We start from the raw sequence: 18,451 nt of genomic DNA on the forward strand, positions 1-18,451 counted from the left end.
ACCAATTCTTCGTCAATGAGATAAACCAGCTCCAAGCTGCAAGGAACTCACCTTCCTTTGTGGCATTAGATGACGAGATGGGCTCCAAGAGTTCTTTTGCCTCTGCTATCAACAAGCCTGCAAGATCTGGAGGTGGAAGAGGAGCTTCTGTTGTTCTTCCTGTTTTATCCTCATCTGCTTGACTGTCAGCTCTTACAAGAGAAAAAAAGATCTTGTTTTCCTTTTTTTAAAAAAAGATGGACATGCTAAACAAGAAAGGGAAGTGCCACCACCACCCTGACCTGGTTCCACTCTCATCTGAGACACAAACTCACTAGGTTGCCTTAAGCAGGCCACCACACTAAGGGGGGTGGGAGGGCCTTTTGCAGTCCAAGGGCTGCATGCCCTCGTGGGCAACTTCATGGGGGGGGCACATGTTGGTGGTGGGCAGAAGAAGCACAAAAAGCGGCCAGATCAATGAATGTGATTCTTAGCTTTGTACAGTCAGCTACATCCCAGTCACACCAAAGCCAGGGGGTTTTATGCATGCACAAACATCCCTACCCCTCCATCCAGGCAAACAGGAGGCATGCTCACAATTCAAAGACACCTGGCACAAGCAACTGAGGAAGAACAATTCCCACACGACATTCTTACCTCTTCTCCTCCGGTAATGTGCTAGATGTGCTCAAAAGCTTATGGGCATTCTGTGTGAAAATAGAAATGGAGTGGGGGGGGGAATGGCTTTCAGAATTACAGGAACAAATCTCACACCAATCACGGTGCAGTTTTTTATTTATTTTGCTGAGCTCATTGTCAAGTCAGTGCCCTGACTTCTGATCCCAAGTAGTCAATCCACAGCAAAATAAACAATCTATACAAGTCAGTCAAAGCCATTTAATGTTGTCCCCATCTTCAAAAAGGGTGGGGGGAGAAGACCCAGGCAACTACTGACCAGTCAGCTTGATGTCAGTACCAGGAAAGCTCCAGCTACGAAAGCTGAGGCTGCTGAAGGGGCCAGAGACCATTTTGCGGTCAATCCTGGAAGACCTGCTTCCTGCCTTGTAGGCATTTTCCACTTGGCCTGAGAGGGCAGGGCCCTGACTGACTCCAGCTACAAAAGCCGAGACTGCTGGGGCACTGTTTAGGGGGTGGGTTGGCCGAGAGTGGGTGGCAGTACCACATCACCTGCACAAATAAGAGCAGCTTCCTATTGTGGATCTCCAGGCGTTTCCGCGTGACCTCAGACTTTCTCAACTGCCCGTCAACCAGGGACAAGCGCCTTTTCAGCTCTAGGACATCACTCTGTTTTGGAGAGAGAAGCAGAAGAGGTTAGAAGGATTGGGACAGAAGGAGCTGTCTTGGGAAAATAGGCTTTCCCATGGGAGAAAGCATGGGAGTTGAGGCAAGGACTTCACTTGACAGCCAGCAGGATGGGCTGCCATCCCTCTCCTCATCTTTCCCAGTAAGAACGTCATGACTGCCAAGATTGTCTTGCCCCATATAGGCTCACTTGACCAACTCCATCTGCCTCCACACTCCAGAAAATTACATTTTCCATTACCTCCTCTCACTGCAGACTGACCTCTGCTTCTGAAACCTGTTTCGTCTTCTTCCCCACCAGCTGAGTCTTCAGCTCTGTGATCTCAGCCTCCAGCAAATGGATCACTTCTTCGTAATCTTGCTCCGCACTGTGGGCTTGCCGCTGGGACACCTCTGCTACCTGCAGCTTGTTATGCAGGGTTCGGTTCTCTGAGAGGAAGCCCAGTGCCTTCTGGGAATGGGGGAACAGAAGCGGGATGTTACTCCCAAAGTACAACAATCAGTTCCTTCCCTTTTCCTGAAACCATATCCTTTACATGTCCATCAATAAAACTCCCCATCACGAGGGCCAGATTTATACCCAAACTAAGTAAGCTACAACCTAGGACTTCTGAATAAATTTTAAGAATCCCACAAAGCCTAAATTTCAAGTTTTACAAAACTGGTATAAAAAGAGACAAGGGAAAACAGACATTGTCAATGTGGCAGAATTAGTCTTTTGTTGGGTGGGGAGGGGGGGCTATCAATCTGAATGATGCCCTAATTCCATTCCAATTCTTGGGGTCCCATACCTAGCCAGGGTTTGAATCTCAAGGTAGGATTCTATTAGGAATACTAGTCAGACAAGTTTCTTTGTAAGACAGTGACTTTAGCGGGCCACTTAAGTGTCCTCATCAGCATCCCGAAAAGATTAGCTAAATTGCAAGAGCTACATCTAAGAGATTGTTCACTCCAGGCTAATGCGTAGGCCTTTTCTCCACCGCACTCACCTAGCTGCTACCTAGAAGAACAATACACAGTGTGTGTGTGAGAGAGAGCTGTGCAAAAAGCAGGTTGGAAGCTGGACACAAAGATATACTTTGACTAATGGAGAAGCAAGATCTGTTCGGGTGTTAATGCTGTGAGCACCCTCTCCCCCCAAATCTTATGCTCAGGTTGTATATTTGTGTAAGTAAAGCCATATAGCCTAAGGACACCACAGTCTCTGTTGTCCCTCATTCCAGGAAACCAAACCCTGAGTAAGCCCTGGAATTCCAGGAATCTCTCACCACTGGGGTGGCAAGTAGCAATACGTAATTGCTACATCATTATTTGTCACATTGTACTTAAAAATCTGTGCAGAAATAACTGATCTGCTTTTCATATATGCTAAAGAAGAATTAATAGAAAGAAGTATTTTCACGTTACAGTGGTACCTCGGGTTACATACGCTTTAGGTTACATACGCTTCAGGTTACACACTCTGCTAACCCAGAAATAATGCTTCAGGTTAAGAACTTTGCTTCAGGATAAGAACAGAAATCGGGCTCCGACGGCGCGGCGGCAGCAGGAGGCCCCATTTGCTAAAGTGGAGCTTCAGGTTAAGAACAGTTTCAGGTTAAGAACGGACCTCTGGAACGAATTAAGTACTTAACCCGAGGTACCACTGTATTTTTATTGCAAGATATATGTTTTAGATGCATCTTTCATCTGGATTTCTGCATTTTGACCTGTGACTGTAATTCTACTCATCTGAAGAAGGACCACAGCTAAGTAGTATAGCATCCATCTCCAGCAACAGCTGGGAAAGTTCCCAGTTTGGTACCCAAGAGGGTCGCTGCCAGTCAATGCAGACAATAATGAGATAGTAGGACCCATGGTCTGATTCAGTATAAGGCAGCTTCCTGCGTTCTTGTTAATTACCTGCACAAAAAATGCCAATGAAAAAATCAAGAGTGTAATCAATCACCCAGCTTTTCACTAACCTGGTTCAGTCTCTGAAGCTCATCTTCCATGGACTTCTTGTTGCTTTCTACCTCCTTCAGGAGAGACTAGGAGACAAATCGCAATGTCACAAACTCACCCAGCCAGCCAGGCAATACTGTCCAACCCCAAAGAAAAACACTGCCCTGGACAGATCTGCAACTTCACCATCCACTTAAAAAATGCATGCAGAAATCCTCAGGTTCAACTGCATTTCCAGGAAAGAATAAGAATAGTCCCCCATATGAAACTGCCAGACAATACTGAGTTAGACGGCCTTTCTTAGTATATGGCAGCTTGTGGCGTCTTTCAGCATTTGTGAGCATGGCATCAACATGCTTGGAATCAAACCCACCTGGGCGAGCCTCTCACCTTTAACCTCCGGACTTCTTGCCGCAGGTCTGTCATTTCCAGCTGTAGCTGCTCCAACTCTTCACTGTCATTGCAACTGACGGAGTCGAAAGTCTGTAAGTAAGGATTTCCAGCAGCTGTGTTAGTCTTGTTGCAATGAAAGTCACAAAGAGTCTTGTGGCACCTTAAAGACTAACACATTCATTATGGGTGTTTCATTTCCTTCTGATCTCATCCCCCAAGTCATGTACATAATCATGTAACTCAGAATAACACTTCATGCAACCGATGAAGTGGACTGTGGTTTGCGAAAACTTCTGCCATAAAATTTTTGTTTGCACCGATCATTGCAATGCATCCCCAATTATTATTACTGCATAATTATAAGGTTATTGTATAATGTTCGAAGGGTGTATGGCTGTGAGGGTGTGTGACTATGACGAAAGGACTATGCATGTCTTAATTTGCCACTGCACTACTGGCTATCATTAAGTAAGCACACACACACACTTCAGAAGATGGGCACAGTTCCCCAGCTGGGAGCAAAGGAAGAAGAAACTTTGAACTAGCCCAAGGCTGACCAGAGAATGGAAAGCTGACGTGTCCAGTAGGGTGGCCACTTCATGCTGAGTAAAGAGCACTGAGTTGGAATTGAGGCCGGCCTCCTCGAGCTCCTCTGGCAACAGATCCCTCAGGGCTTGGAGGAAGTCTGCGATGGAAAAGGAAAGGGTTAGAAGATGTGCACAGCGGCGAGAGACCGATGAGATCTCTTGGTGCAGCAGTAACTCTGGTACCCACAGTAGGTTATTTCAGAAACAAATCTAAACCATGATTTTCAAAAGCTGCAGTTTAGACTCGAAAGGGATGAGTTCTGTAGCAGGCATACAGGCCAACCAGGAGCTGCCAGCTCCTTTCCTTCATCACCTTCCCTGATGCTGTCCCAAACAGTGGCATCTGAGAGTGGAGCAATGTCCCAAACCATAGGAGCCATGTCTTCAAACCATGGGACAGGAGCTGAATCCTACAACAATAGGATCCAGAATGCAGCAGTCTGATTGGTCAGCAGCAGCCACCCAATCCAGCTGCAGATGGAAGTGAATCAGCGACCTGATTGGCCTGCAGGAGCAGCCAATCAGGCTGCAGGAGGAGGTGAATCCACAACCTGATTGGCCTACAGGAGGAGCCCGGAATTAGCCAATCACGTGGGGCCCATTGTGTAAATAATGTATATATAGCTAGATGTTTTGGGGAAAAAATTCATTCATTGCTACTATGAGCTGAATAAAGAGCATGAAATTCACACTCGACTCCGAGTATATTTCAGTCTCAGATCCTGGTTATTGCACATGCTCACTCACATCTCATACACCATCACCTTGTTTTGTTGGACGGTGTTGGTTTGGTGACTTTCCCCCCTTTCATTCCTCTTCCCCCTGCCAGTGGCTGCGATGACAACAGTGGGAGTGCAGAAAGGCCTGCCTGGGCCACCTGCCTGCCCACTCATTCGCTCTTCCCACTTGCCCTACAGGGGAGCTCACTCAGGAATTCCCAGGCTTTACTTGCTGGCTGAGCATGCCCACTCAATCAGGGTTGCCATATTTCAAAAAGTAAAAGTTATTGAGCTTTTTTTAGGAAGCCCCAAAATTGTTGAGCTTTTATAATCACCAGAAATAGTGGTTTTAAGCCATACATGCCCCCTGCTACGATTTTGTCCTTTTTTTATAATGTGTTTCCTTGGGGGAGGGAGTGACTCCCTGATCCAGGAGGTGCTATATTAACGAGGGAAACTTCCAGAATTGCATGAACCTGGAAAGAGCCATTTACAAAACTGAACTACAGAGGGCAGCACCTCTCTACTTTTCGCTAGCTGCTGAGCAAAGCTTTTCTCAGATAGTATTTCCCTTGCCTACGTTTTCTGGCTACAGTTTGGGCCAGCAATGCTTTCTACTGCTCCAGCTAATTCCATCTAGGTGCTTTCAGTGTCCACCCCCAATTTCTTCATGAGAGTGGAAGAAAAATAAAATAAATACTGTATCAAGTTCATGCTGCTGAAACTCACCTCCATAGGCTACTGTCCCCTGAGAGTCAGTTGTCAAACTTTGCCGCAACTGCCTCTTCTTCTCCTCATTCACATCAAGACTTAAATATTGCAGCATCTAATTTCGGGGAAAGAAGCAGCGAATTTTGCAATGCAGAATTCCATGGGGAGAGGGATTGATTATTAAACAACTCTGGGAACTGTAGCTCTGCGAGGGGATCCCCTAAGAACAGTCAGCACCCTTAGCAAACCACAGCTCCCGTAATTTGATGGGGGAGCCTTGACGGTCCAAAGCGGCGTCATAGGGTGTCGTGTGAATGTGGCCTCTGTTTTGAGTGGGACTTTCTTGTCAGACTCACCAGTTCAAGTTTGCCATCCTTGAGGCGAATGTGAGGATCCAGGGCCACTTTTGGCTTGGTGGCTGGAGCCACTCGCTGGTTTGAAGAGGAAACAGGAGCTGTAAGACAAGAAGTCACCGTTCATCTACATTAGCAATGCAAGGATGCCTGCTCCTTGCATTGGGTGCTAAAAAATAAAAGACTGCACTCTGCTTTCTCTCCCTGCCCCCCCCCCAATTCCTGTGGGGCATAATTAAAGCCTCACTTGCTTTCACATGCGGGGGGAGCGGGGAGGCAGGCAAAGAAGAAGAAGAAGAGTTTGGATGTGATATCCCACTTTATCACTACCCTAAGGAGTCTCAAAGCGGCTAACAATCTCCTTTCCCTTCCTCCCCCACAACAAACACTCTGTGGGGTGAGTGGGGCTGAGAGACTTCAAAGAAGTGTGACTAGCCCAAGGTCACCCAGCAGCTGCATGTGGAGGAGCGGGGAAGCGAACCTGGTTCACCAGATTATGAGTCCACTGCTCTTAACCACTACACTACACCACACCACGCCACGCCACGCTACACTACACCACACCACACCGAGAGAAGGGTGAAGGACAGGATCCAGGAAGAAATGGGCTGGGATGGAAGTGGCATTGGTAATGGTTGTATTGTTACTGCAGTTCTTTGCACTCCAAGTCAAACCTAAACCCGACAGCACTACAAAGTTAACGGAAGAGTTTCTGCTTACAATCTAGAGGTTAAGCAGAGCAATCGGCCCTGCCAGGGGGCTACGAACACCAGCTGGCCCTGCTGTTGGGCAGTTGTGGGTGGCTGATTGTCTCCCATTGTGGAGAGCTGCCTGGTGGAAGGTCACCCTGAAGGCAGCTCCTGATGGCCACCCCGCTGCACCTCTCAGGTGAGGAGGAGGGTGTTTCACAGGAAGGTTGGAAGAAGCGGCATAGGAGCCACCCTCACAAGCATTATCCAGCTAAATCCTGAGCTCCGCCAGTCCCTGCCAAGCACAGAAGGGCTTTGTATGTGGCCTGAGGGAACTGACAGGGTTTGCAGGATTTGTCACCCACCATTCAGCCCAGGCGGGTTCAAGGACAGAGCAACTCCCCCTCTGCCTCCTTGCTAATCGGGATTAACCGGGGGTTTTGCTCATTAGATCAGAACACAGATTTCCCAGGTGCACCTAAAGGCCAGCCGGCACCCATCTCCCCCCCTCTCTCTCTGATAGCCCCCTTCTGTCTGTGGCTAGATCGAGGTGGAGTCCTGCCCTGACTGTGGCAGAGATCACTCCGAATATAACTGAACTAATATAACTCAACCTTTCTTTGAACCAGCGGTGCCTTTCTCTGTTGCGGACTGCGCTCACGTGAAGAAAGGGTCAGGTTGGGAAACAAAATGGGCAGCCAGATCCAGCCACTTAACACTGTTCAGATGGAACCTGGGAGGGGCCACCTTCAGGAGGTAGGGATGGACATATCAGTCAAGTTTAGTTTATCTTAGTTTCTCGGTCCCCCACCCCCAAACTTCAGTTCTCCACATTTTCACAGCAGTTTGCGATTTTTTTAAAAAAATAAAGTCCTCCTGAAAATCCACCAGCAACTTAGAAAGAAATTCTTTGTTTCCCTGATCACATCTAGTTTGGCCTGTTGCCTAGTCTTCTCCTTACAAGCTAGATTTCCATGTGTAGATAAGAACAGTACAGGAAAACAATCTACAATGTGCAGCCTGTCCCCCTGAGATCTGCGGTGGTACAGTCCAGGAAGGAATTCAGTGGCTTATTTTAGCACACTGGAAGGAGTGATGGGCTGATTTATTCCACTGGTTCAACATGCCATTGAGGAAGTCCCCCTACCGGAAACGGTGAGCTCAGGCGGACAGATGTCTGGAGATGGAGAAGGCACAGGGAAGGGACTGTCGTGTCTGCTCTGGAAAAGAAGAAATGCAACAGAAGACATGTTGGACTGGGAAAAAGCTGAGAGCCTGAAAGGCAAAAAAGAGAAACAAAAGTTTCCCTTGGAGCCACAATAAAGTGAAGCCATTTGAGCAGCCACAAAGGGTCTTCAGCTTCACAAGTGTTGGTGTGGAAACAGGGTTGTATTCAATGCTAGTCCTACTCAGAGTAGATTCATTAAAATTACTGAACACGACTAACAGATTCTTTAATTTCCCTGGCTCAACTCTGAGTTGGATACATTCTATACAGTCCAGCAAACTGAATAGGCAAGTGAATCTACCTACAGTGGAGATGGCAAACATGGTGCCCAAGAGCACAAAAGTACACACCCTGAGGTCCACAGAGCCACCAGACCCCCCTGAAATGCTAGCGGAAAGAAGCATTCTCTCTCTGAATGGTGCCCACAACAGTACCTTCAGTCTGCAAATGTGCCCACTGACCAAGGTTTGGGCCTAAGGTTTTGCCCACCCTGTCATTCTTCAGGTGGGCTGTCCAAGTTTGCTTGCATAATATATCTCGTTCCCCTCACCAAATGTGTGCTGTGGGTTGGGAAGGAAGGAAGTGTATTGGTGATGGCATGGACATTAGCCAATAGGCACTGTCGCAATGGTAAACCACACTGAAGATGTGGGGTATTTCCCCACACACACACACCAGAGCTTGCTAAAAGACTAAAAACAAGTTGAGTCTGTTTGCAGAGCAGAGAAGGATCTTTCAAGCAGCCTTTGCCACTCTCAAACATCATGTGAGCGTTTGCTCTTGCAATATTTTAGTGGAATGACCTAAGAGAAACAAGCAGAAGAGCAAATGTGTTTGTGATCATAAGGGCAAGCAGAAGAAAAAGTGATGTTGACTTTGGATGTGGACCCTGAATACATGACACTAGAAGTGGCTCACCAGATGAGGTGGGGCTATGATAGCATGCCATCAGGGGTATCACTGCTGCTTACTAGGAGAAAGGCGGAGGAGGGGTAAGGTCTCATGCTGCAAGCTCACAGGTAGGAGCACTGGATGGGCTGCATCACTGTGCTGGCACCATGTCACCTTTGCCACTTCCTTGCTCTTCCTGGTAAGCAACAGCAGCCCACTTTCCAGAGAGCCAGCAAAACAGCTCTGCTTCACCTGGTGAGCTACTTCCGACTACAACCACAGACCAGTTTGTCACAACATGTGTCCGTAACATCCTGGGAACTGCAGCCTCAAAGGACTATTGGAGAGTTTTGTTTCAAAACTCTTGTCTTTTCCTCACTCAGAATCACAGTTCCTAAATTTATGGGGAGGGAGGGAATATTTTGTGGCGTAGACTTGGTGCTTTTCATAGTAAAATCCCTGCTATCCAGGGGGGGGGGGGTGGGGAGAGGAAAGCTTGCTAGCAATACTACCAGAAATTCCCTGCCCTGTCTTGGACCATTCTGTCAACAGGAGTGTGCTCCAGGCAGCTCAGAAAGATCCCACTGCAAAAACAACAAGCTGGCTATTTTTAAATAGAAGAGACATCATATGGAAAGCTCTAGACAGCACCCTCACCCTGAACAAGGAGAGGGCAGGTGGGCCCAAGCTGCTATATGCCACCTCTTTCCCCAAACAAGTAATCCATGAGGATTATGGCCAAGATCAAATCCTGTTGGAAATGGAGAACATTTGGATGAGATCTTCGTGAGTTCATTGAGTCTCGCCACCTTACCTCAGGGGACCTCACGTGGACTTTCAACCTGCAAGTGCCCAGGCCGTTCCCCACAGCTTTCGTCGGCAAGGAATGGGTGCTGTTGTGAGCTGAGAGTCCGGGATGGAACCGTCCTCTTCCGGAAATAAAGGCCACTTCAGTGTTTCCCTCATGTCTTAAAATCAAATGAGAAACCAATTTAGAACTAAACAGCTTCATACCCGGGAATTCTGAGGTGCCAAAATATCGGTACAGTTTTGAAAGGTTCCGTCTGCCATCTTGATTCAAAATGGTGGCCAGTTGTAGCCAAACATACACAAAAAAATCAAAAACTCCTCTTCCCTATGGTGCTGCCCCATGTGGCTTTGTGAACATGTGTGTGGACATTGCAGCCTGAAGGGCTGTGGAATTTCTGTTCCTTGGAATATTGTCAAAAATGAGCATAAGCTTGCAAGGGGAACATGCTTCAGTTGCCTGGAGCCAACCTCATTGTAGACACATTTTTAAATGCAGTGCACTTTTTAAAAGGGGTACTGAGATTGACATTTTGATCTGGAAGTGGGAATTAAGGCAGCTTTGGCTATCTCAATTCTGTTCAAGATGGCCCACTGCAGTTCTTCCAACACCACATCATTAGCATCCAAAGGGCTTTCAGAAAGTCTCCTTTACCTGAATTTTGTTTTTGCAAGAATCCTTTTGGCCTCTTCATATGTGGCCCCCACCAGAGAGTCTTTATTGACAGCGATGAGCTGGTCGCCTACCCGGAGACGGCCATCCTGTAAGAACGCCAGAGAAGGATATCTCTGTCAGATCAAGCTTCATGGAACATGGAGGAGTGAGGTGAATCAGGACCACATTATTTCCTCAGTTGTCCTTCGCTAGGAGTAGTTAACCTTTATTGGCCTGAGGGTCACACTCACCCTTGACCAACTATCTGGTGGCTGCATGGTGGTGGTGGATGTGGCCACACCGATCCACACATTTGCACATGCAGCACACACATAACACACATGTAGAGATGGCTCAGCTGAGGAGAGAGGCTATTGTTGCCTACTTCACTCATCACATGATCAATCTAATGATCTGGGAGGTGGAGATTTGTATCTCTACCAGGGTGAAGAAGTTTAAACTGCTCTGTGCATTGTGTCTTTTCCCACCTTTTCCCACCATCCCCAAAACTGGTGAGGGACCAGAACTATCTTCTGGGAGGGTACTTGATCCAGTCCCTGAGGATATTGCTATTGCTATTCAATCTGCTTAATACTCACTCAGTGGTGAGTGGGGTCAGAGGAAAAAGTGGGTGGAGCAATGGATGTGAGTTATCCTTTGTGTGGTTGGCTAGTTTCTACACACACACACACACACACACACACACACACACACTTGCACACTCCTTGCTGAGGGGCTGTGGACTCAGAAGAGCCCCAAGGGCTCGATGGAGAGTGCCAGCCTAGGCTGTTCAAATGCTCGGCTCACCCTGTAACAGTCGCCTTCTGGTTGCACCTCTTGAATGTAAACCATGGGTCCATCCGGCCGGTTGGCCCCTCCTCCGATGGTCACACCCAGCCCAGAGGATTTTGCTATAGAGATGCTCTGGATCCCAGATTCGATGGGGCAACTGCAAGGGAAGAGGGTAGCAGGTTAGTGGAAGATGTTAAGAAGAACCCAGCTGAATCAGGCAAGGAATTTGTATCCAACAGCAACCAGCCATGAGAAACATAGGGAGAGGCCTTACAAAGAGTCATACCACCGGTCCATCTAAGCTCAGTAGTGTCTACACTGACTGACAGTGGCTCTCCCAGGTCTCAGACATTATATTGCCCAGTCTCTCCCAACCCTACATGGAGACGCCATGGAACCCAGGTCCTTCTACAAGCAAAACTGATGTTCTGTCATGGTGCTATTACCCTTCCGATTTATACCTCTTAGAGGCACACAAGCAGAATATGATGGCAATAGCCCATCCACAGTGTTTCTCCACAGCATCTGGTATTCAGCAGTAGACTACCATTGAACATGGAGGTTCTATGGCTAGCCATCATAGCCATCAGCAGGAGGCAAATCACATTCAGTCTGCAAATTCACCTAATGGCCTTTGGAATCTCATAGTCTCATGGTGCAGAAAGAACCCAAAATCTCCATCAAAGATAATCCCTGCTTTGTCCACAAGGTAGGATCTTCCACATATCCCTGTCTCAAACTACCCTCGCTATCGCTCTATGATAGGCCCATCCAAACTTCAGGAAAATAAGAGGCAAGATAGCCTTTCCTGGACTGTTTTCCATTTAAGGTGGCTAGTGGAAAGAGTACAATTGTCAGGGACCAGGAGACAAATAGAGGTGAGGACTGTGAACCTGAAGGGGGAAGGCAGCGTGGGGCTACCCTAGAAGCACAGCTATCAGATGAACCTGCAGGGTCAGTGCCCATTCTTGGCCCAAGAAGGTGACACTGCCATTGTCCGACTTGGAGGACTGTAGAAGACCCGGGAAGACCTGAGGCTCACCCACTCCATCACAGTAGGAGATTACTGGAAATGGGTGTGTGGCACCAACAACGAGACCGCTTCTGGTGCTCCTCCTATAATAGGGCTCACTTGCAGCTGGTTCCTTACTGGAGGAACTTCAGAGCTCTGTGTTCCCCAGAGCACTACCTGAGCTGGGTATCCAGCCTGAACCCTGCTCCCCCCCCCCCGGTATCCAGCTTGTGTTCTGCTGAAACTTCATCCCACCTTGCCTTGTCTCCTGCCAGAACTTCACCTGGTCTTATACCTTGGCTAGGCTTTGCCTTGCCACACTGCAGAGCAAGTCAATGTGTTTCAAAGCTCTGCAATGTGAAACAAAGACAGAACTCTGTGCATGTGGAAAGTTAGCCCCTCAGGGAAAAGGCGAGGTGAAAGTCCTTTCTCCTAACATGCTGGTTATTCTCCTGAATGAATGTGGCACATCCATTCTTACGTGAGGTGCGTCTGCCACACAAACGGCTGCACAGCTTGCACGAGGAGGGTGTGTGTGCATGTGCACTCTCATCCTCTAGGATGCTCCACACGTGATGGGGCACACGAGCACATACAGGTGATCCAACGGGATTGCAACCAACCATTGACACCTCTTGAGAGCAATGAAGTACGTACTGCGAAGGTGGGTGTGGCGAGTGTCCTGCATTCCCAATCAGTGGTCCGTGGGAATTTGCTGGGCTCAGCAACAAAGGGCTCTGGGAACGAGATGAAGACCCCGAGGACGTACTCTCCAAATACCTGCCTGAAGAACAAAGCCAAGGACACTGTTTGGAGGTGAATGAGAGACTTCCCTGGACATCAGCAAGCTTCAAGTCATACTGAGAATGGAGGAAGGGCCTGACGCTGGGCACTCCTGCTTCCTCCCCCATCCCACAGCCTCCCTCCAAGTGTGCTCCCTGCACCACGGGAGCAGTGGCATGCAGTGGGAGGCATCTGGTTCCTCGGGTGCCCATGAGGGTGGTGACTCTAGCCCTATAGGCTCTGGTGGTCCAGGAGTTCCTCCTGGATGCTTCTGTCTGACAGCCTCAGGTGCTGCTGTCTCCTGATCTCCAGCCATCATTTTAGAGCCCTGAGTTTGAGCCAGCTCCTAAGCTGTTGCCTCTACAATTTCTGACTCTGTGTCTGAATTGCTTGAAGCATAAAGAGCTGTTGAGCCATTTGACTGCAGCAACAAGGGCTGTGATAAGTTGGACAGTGTGCAAAATTTAATAAAACTTCATTTTTTAAAAATCATTTTTATTGGTTTTTAATAAAACTTCATTTGAAAGGGGGGGGGGTGGATTACCGCTCAGTCCAGCAGCAATTCAGACACAGAGTCAGAACTTGTAGAGGTTCTGAGCTCATAGTGGTTAGTGAGATGGTTAAAATAGTTTCAGGCAGAAGCTGACCTGCAGTGGAAGAGAAACAATGACTAAGGGAGGGCGGAAAGGAAAATGACAATATCTTACATCCCTAAGTATGTACTGTTTTGGTTTTTTGTCCTCTTTTTTTCCTAGTTCCACTGCTAGTTCAGTTCACTCAAGATAATAAATACTGACCCCCACCATGGAGAACTGGTGAGCTGCGTGCCGAACCTGTGTTGCTATGAGATCCGAATTTTTCCAGCAGTTCTGCAAATTCTCTCCTGGACAACAAAAAGAATGCTAATTAGTACAACTGTCTACCCCCAAGTATAGTGTGTGAGTGTGTATCACACATGGATTGTCATGATGTTTCAAAACTACATCTATCTGAAACAAAGGTGAACTTTTCATAATTATTCTTTCTTTCTAAAGTTAGGTTTTCTGTGGCACTTCCCCCCCAACCCCCCCCCCCATCACATAGAATCTTATATCTGGCAGACATATTGTAAAGGCAATAATGTTAAATTAATAACTTCAGCATTTTGCACCCTAAATTCAGTTCTCCACATTTCCACATCAGTTTGCAAATTTATTTAATTTTAAGTCCTCGTGTCATGAAATTCATTCTCATTTCAGTGCAAATTGATTGTACTATGCACATTTTCCTCTACAAGTTTGCCACACACACACATTTTTGCAAAGCAAGCTTCTGCCAACTCAACGTATTTTTCTGTTATTTTCAGAAAGGTTTGCATTTGCCAGGTTTTGGATGGTGGGTGGGGGGCACTCTACCCTGGTATATGCATTTACCTATACATTACTCGACGGCAAAACTGTGATGCCAAATTCGGAGCAGCATGGATTTCAACGAAAAGCTCTTTTTTGTTTTGTGCATTGTTTAGGAAAGTGGAAATTATGTTGGTTCAACCTTCAAAAATGTGACCTGAATCAGATTTCTTCCCCATCCCTAAACACTATCAAGACCAGGGACAAATAAGTCTTTATGCAATGAGAAATCACATTTATAATATGGATGTTTGATCATGCCGTGGAGACCTATAGGATGTAAGGGCTGGGCAAATATTGGCCAGGCTGACCGCTGACAGGCTGAGTCATTCATTGATGCTCAAACAGCTGACCTCAAAAGAACAGAGCGGGTGGGACAGGGAGGGGGCAATCTGGGCACCTCACGTGATCTGCGTCAGAAACGCACCTCTGACCCTAAGGTGGAGACAAGGATGATTACTCCTTCAAGCTCAAGGGCATGGCTGAAAGATAATAAGGGATAAATAAAATAAAATAATAATGCTAAAAAGGCTGGCATAAAACCACCCTCTCGCTCTCGCTTCCTCTCCCCTTCTTCTTAATCTTGGAGATATGTATTGGTGTATTAAACATTTTGTGAGATGATTATGTAAGTGAAATCTCTACAAATCTTTGCCCCTCCCAAAAGCTTACATGCCATCTCACCCTCTGGATGATCTTTTGCAGATTTAGTGCATAACTGATAGCAAAGGATGGCTGTAAATGTTGCTCAAAGTTTGACCACCTTTCCTTGGGCTCGATATGTTGTATATGATTTAATTTCCTAGCCATTGAGGAGCAGGAAAGCCTCTTTATATTAGCAGACATATGCTGCAGTTTAAGATACGACTGGGCAGAGTGGAACAAGGAAATCTCAGTTATCGCAAGAGTACAGAAGATTTCATCAGAGGACTCACAAGCCTGCTGTAATGAGTTTGGGAGTTAGACTGAATGGGCTTTTGGAGTCCCCTTCAATCTGAAAATGAGATTCTGAAGAAAAGGAGACTGCTAAAATGCTCAAACCATTGTGCCATATTGGTTTGAGATGCTTCATAAAAAGCAAGCAAACAATTAATAATAATCAACAGCCAATCAGATCCATCCAGGTCACTTGGCCAGCTGTTTCCCAATTGGTGGAAAGGAGGACCAGTCTCTTTTGCCAATTTATTCCGCCCCATAAAGGCTTAGATAATACACACACTGTGGTCTCGATTCTCCTTCCCAGGATCTTGCTAGTGATGAAGACAGGAATCTCCATTATTAGTGAAAGGATTGTTTGGGTAGGGAAATCTAATCTCAAATGGCACGTGCCCTCCAAGGTCAACTGCTTTGAAATAAAATCAAAGATAGGAAGACTGCAGTTAGAACTACCAGGGTATTATGTGTTAGCTAGTATACAGTTATTGTCTTCCAAAGCAACTACTCTATTCTGAACTTAAAAATGGAAAGCATAATGCTGGTGGTCAACAAAAGAGGTTTAAAGGCTCTCTCAAGGCAAATCTAAGAAAATGTAGCATAAACACCGACAACTGGGAAACACTGGCCTGTGAGTGCTCCAATTGAAGAACAGCCATTACCAAAGGGGTCATGGGCTTTGAAGATGCTTGAACCCAGGACGAAAGGGAGAAACGTGCTAAGAGGAAGGCACACTTGGCAAACCCTTACCATGATCAACTCCTGCCCAGAAACCTATGTCCCCACTGTGGAAGGCTGTGTGGATTCAGAATTGGCCTCCACACTCACTGTTAAAACTGTGTTTATGGAAGACAATCTTACTCGGTTACAAGTGACTGCCAAAGAAGAAGAGGAAGACAGTTCAGGACCAGGTCATTTGAGAGACCACCTTATCCCTTATACACCCAGTGGACTGCTGTGGTCTGCAAGAGAGTTTCTCCTGAAAGTTCCAAAGATCTCAGAAGCCCCTCACACAGTAACTTAGAGTGGGGCTTTCAGTGGAGCTGCCCCTGTTCCGTGGAATACCCTTCATGTTGACGTATGACAGGAGCCCATGATCTGCACTCTATAGAAACCGCTGAAGACATTTTTGCTTCAACTGGCTTTCCCAGCTGGATAAATGGGTCTTTACCACAAGTGTCCATTTGCTTGGGTTTTAAATATATTCGCTGTTTTTAACTTTTAATTATCGTATATGTAAATCGCCCTGAGTCTATCTAGAAGACCATCCTGTTTCCTTACAGCAGCCAAGTGCTTCTCAGAAGCCGACAAGGTAAGAGCCTTCTCCTCTTATTTATCCTCAGGCAGGGTCCCCAATTCAGGGGGACACCACTTCTGAAGTAGGAGGCTCTCTATATGCCATGATTGGGGGAGGTCCTGTACAGCCAATAGATAAGATGAGAGCCAGCTCCTCCTCTGAGAACATTTAGAAGCCCTCTAACATTTCTCCAGTGAAAATAGGGGCATCTTATTCCATAATAATAATTTTACAATTTATACCCCACCCATCTGACTGGGTTGCCCCAGCCACTCTGGGCGGCTTCCAACATATATAAAATAATAATAATAATAATAATAATAATAATAATAATAATAATAATAATAACAACAACAACAACAACAACAACAACAACAATAAATTTATTATTTATACCCTGCCCATCTGGCTGGGTTTCCCCAGCCACTCTGGGAGGCTTCCAACAGAATATTAAAATACAACAACCTATTAAACATTAAAAGCTTCCCTAAACAGGGCTTCTGAAAGTCTGGTAGTTGTTTTTCTCTTTGACGTCTGGTGGGAGGGCGTTCCACAGGGTGGGTGCCACAACTGAGAAGGCCCTCTGCCTGGTTCCCTGTAACTTGGCTTCTCGCAGCGAGGGAACCGCCAGAAGGCCCTTGGCACTGGACCTCAGTGTCCGGGCAGAATGATGGGGGTGGAGACGCTCCTTAGAAAAAAAAAACTTTCCCTATACAAGGCTGCCTTCAGATGGCTTGGGGGTCAGATAACTCCATGCCCTCCAACATTTCTCAGATGAAAATAGGGACGTCCTAAGGAAAAACAGGACATTCCAGGATCAAATCAGAAACCGGGACAGCTTCTGTAAATCTGGGACTGTCCCTGGAAAAAGAGGGACACTTGGAGGGTCTGCTTATGTAAAAGCAGTAAACTCTGAGCTGAAATGCACAAACTTTATAAGCCTGGCTTCACCATTAGGCAGAGTGTGGTAGCTGCCTCAGGTGGAATATGCTGGGCAGGGCACAAGAATATGGCCTGCCCTGCACTCAGCTAGCCTGCTACCCTCAGGTCAGTGAAGGTTGATCCATTCAGGCAATTGGAACACTGCCCTGCCAACCTTAGCCAGCTCCCATCTGCCTGCCTTCTTATTGCAACCTGTCCATGAGGTGGCACTGCCTTCTTTCTGCTAACCTCAGTGTGGAACTCAGCAGAAGAGACGAGGAAGCAGGAGGTGGGAGGAAATTAGCTCTGCCTGTCATTGACTCTGGCTCCACTTACTGTTGGGTTCCTTGCCTTCCACCATCCCAGTCCCAATGGGCACTAGCCAGCATTGCCTCAGGTGCAGTAGAGGATGCTAGTCCATTGCCAGTTTTGAAGGAAGAGTCAATGCCAGCCCAGTTGGCTTCTGTATATGGAATGTGTGGAGGAGGAACATTGTCCTTTGTCCTGGCAGCAAAATGCCAACCCTGCACAGTGAAGCTGGAATCCAGAGCACCCTTACATGGGAGTAAGCCCCACGAATAGGCTTACTTCAGAGTAAATATACACATAATTGCACTAGCATTCTGTAGTGGACCCACCACTTAATACCATCCATTAATAATGCAGCGGATCTGCGCCCATCTCAATTAAATATACTGCGCCCATCTCACGATACACCAGTTATACAGATTTCTACCATATACCACAGATTATCTAGTGGGGGGACTTGTGCGAGTCTCAGGCAGGAGTTGATTGAACAAACAAGGAAAATTTAATTAAACAAAAGAGATTTATGAAACAAAGTGGGTCAGAAACTGCGTTCTTTCAGGTAGAAGTTAACTTGTTTACTTTAACTAACTCTAAGACGCTTCAGGCTTAAACACAACACTCTAGGCACAGCTCTTCTTAAACTCCAGTTACTAAAAACCAGTTGTTACACTTCAGGTGGTAGATGTTCAGGTTTCTAGAATAGATGGTAAAATGTTCAACTCAGTTTCTGTCACTTA

General features: G+C 46.8%; 1 protein-coding gene across 2 annotated transcripts in view; it reads right to left on the bottom strand.

Moving 5' to 3' along the window:
* Nucleotides 1-18,451, bottom strand: part of LOC308573480 (syntaxin-binding protein 4-like) — a 60,343-nt gene that overhangs the window by 6,031 nt on the left and 35,861 nt on the right. For both annotated transcript variants that reach the window (XM_081170408.1, XM_081170409.1), the window contains exons 6-20: nt 13,664-13,749; nt 12,741-12,867; nt 11,087-11,228; nt 10,280-10,386; nt 9,632-9,785; nt 7,846-7,918; nt 6,013-6,110; nt 5,675-5,771; nt 4,197-4,324; nt 3,637-3,729; nt 3,267-3,332; nt 1,565-1,753; nt 1,168-1,284; nt 637-686; nt 52-191 (exon numbers count right to left, since the gene is read on the bottom strand). In XM_081170408.1, the coding sequence (XP_081026534.1) occupies nt 52-191; nt 637-686; nt 1,168-1,284; nt 1,565-1,753; nt 3,267-3,332; nt 3,637-3,729; nt 4,197-4,324; nt 5,675-5,771; nt 6,013-6,110; nt 7,846-7,918; nt 9,632-9,785; nt 10,280-10,386; nt 11,087-11,228; nt 12,741-12,867; nt 13,664-13,749 (1,667 nt within the window). The remainder of the gene's footprint in view (nt 1-51; nt 192-636; nt 687-1,167; nt 1,285-1,564; nt 1,754-3,266; nt 3,333-3,636; nt 3,730-4,196; nt 4,325-5,674; nt 5,772-6,012; nt 6,111-7,845; nt 7,919-9,631; nt 9,786-10,279; nt 10,387-11,086; nt 11,229-12,740; nt 12,868-13,663; nt 13,750-18,451) is intronic.

Source organism: Podarcis bocagei (assembly GCF_964188305.1).
Source record: "Podarcis bocagei genome assembly, chromosome: 14".
In the NCBI taxonomy this organism is placed as follows: Eukaryota; Metazoa; Chordata; class Lepidosauria; order Squamata; family Lacertidae; genus Podarcis; species Podarcis bocagei.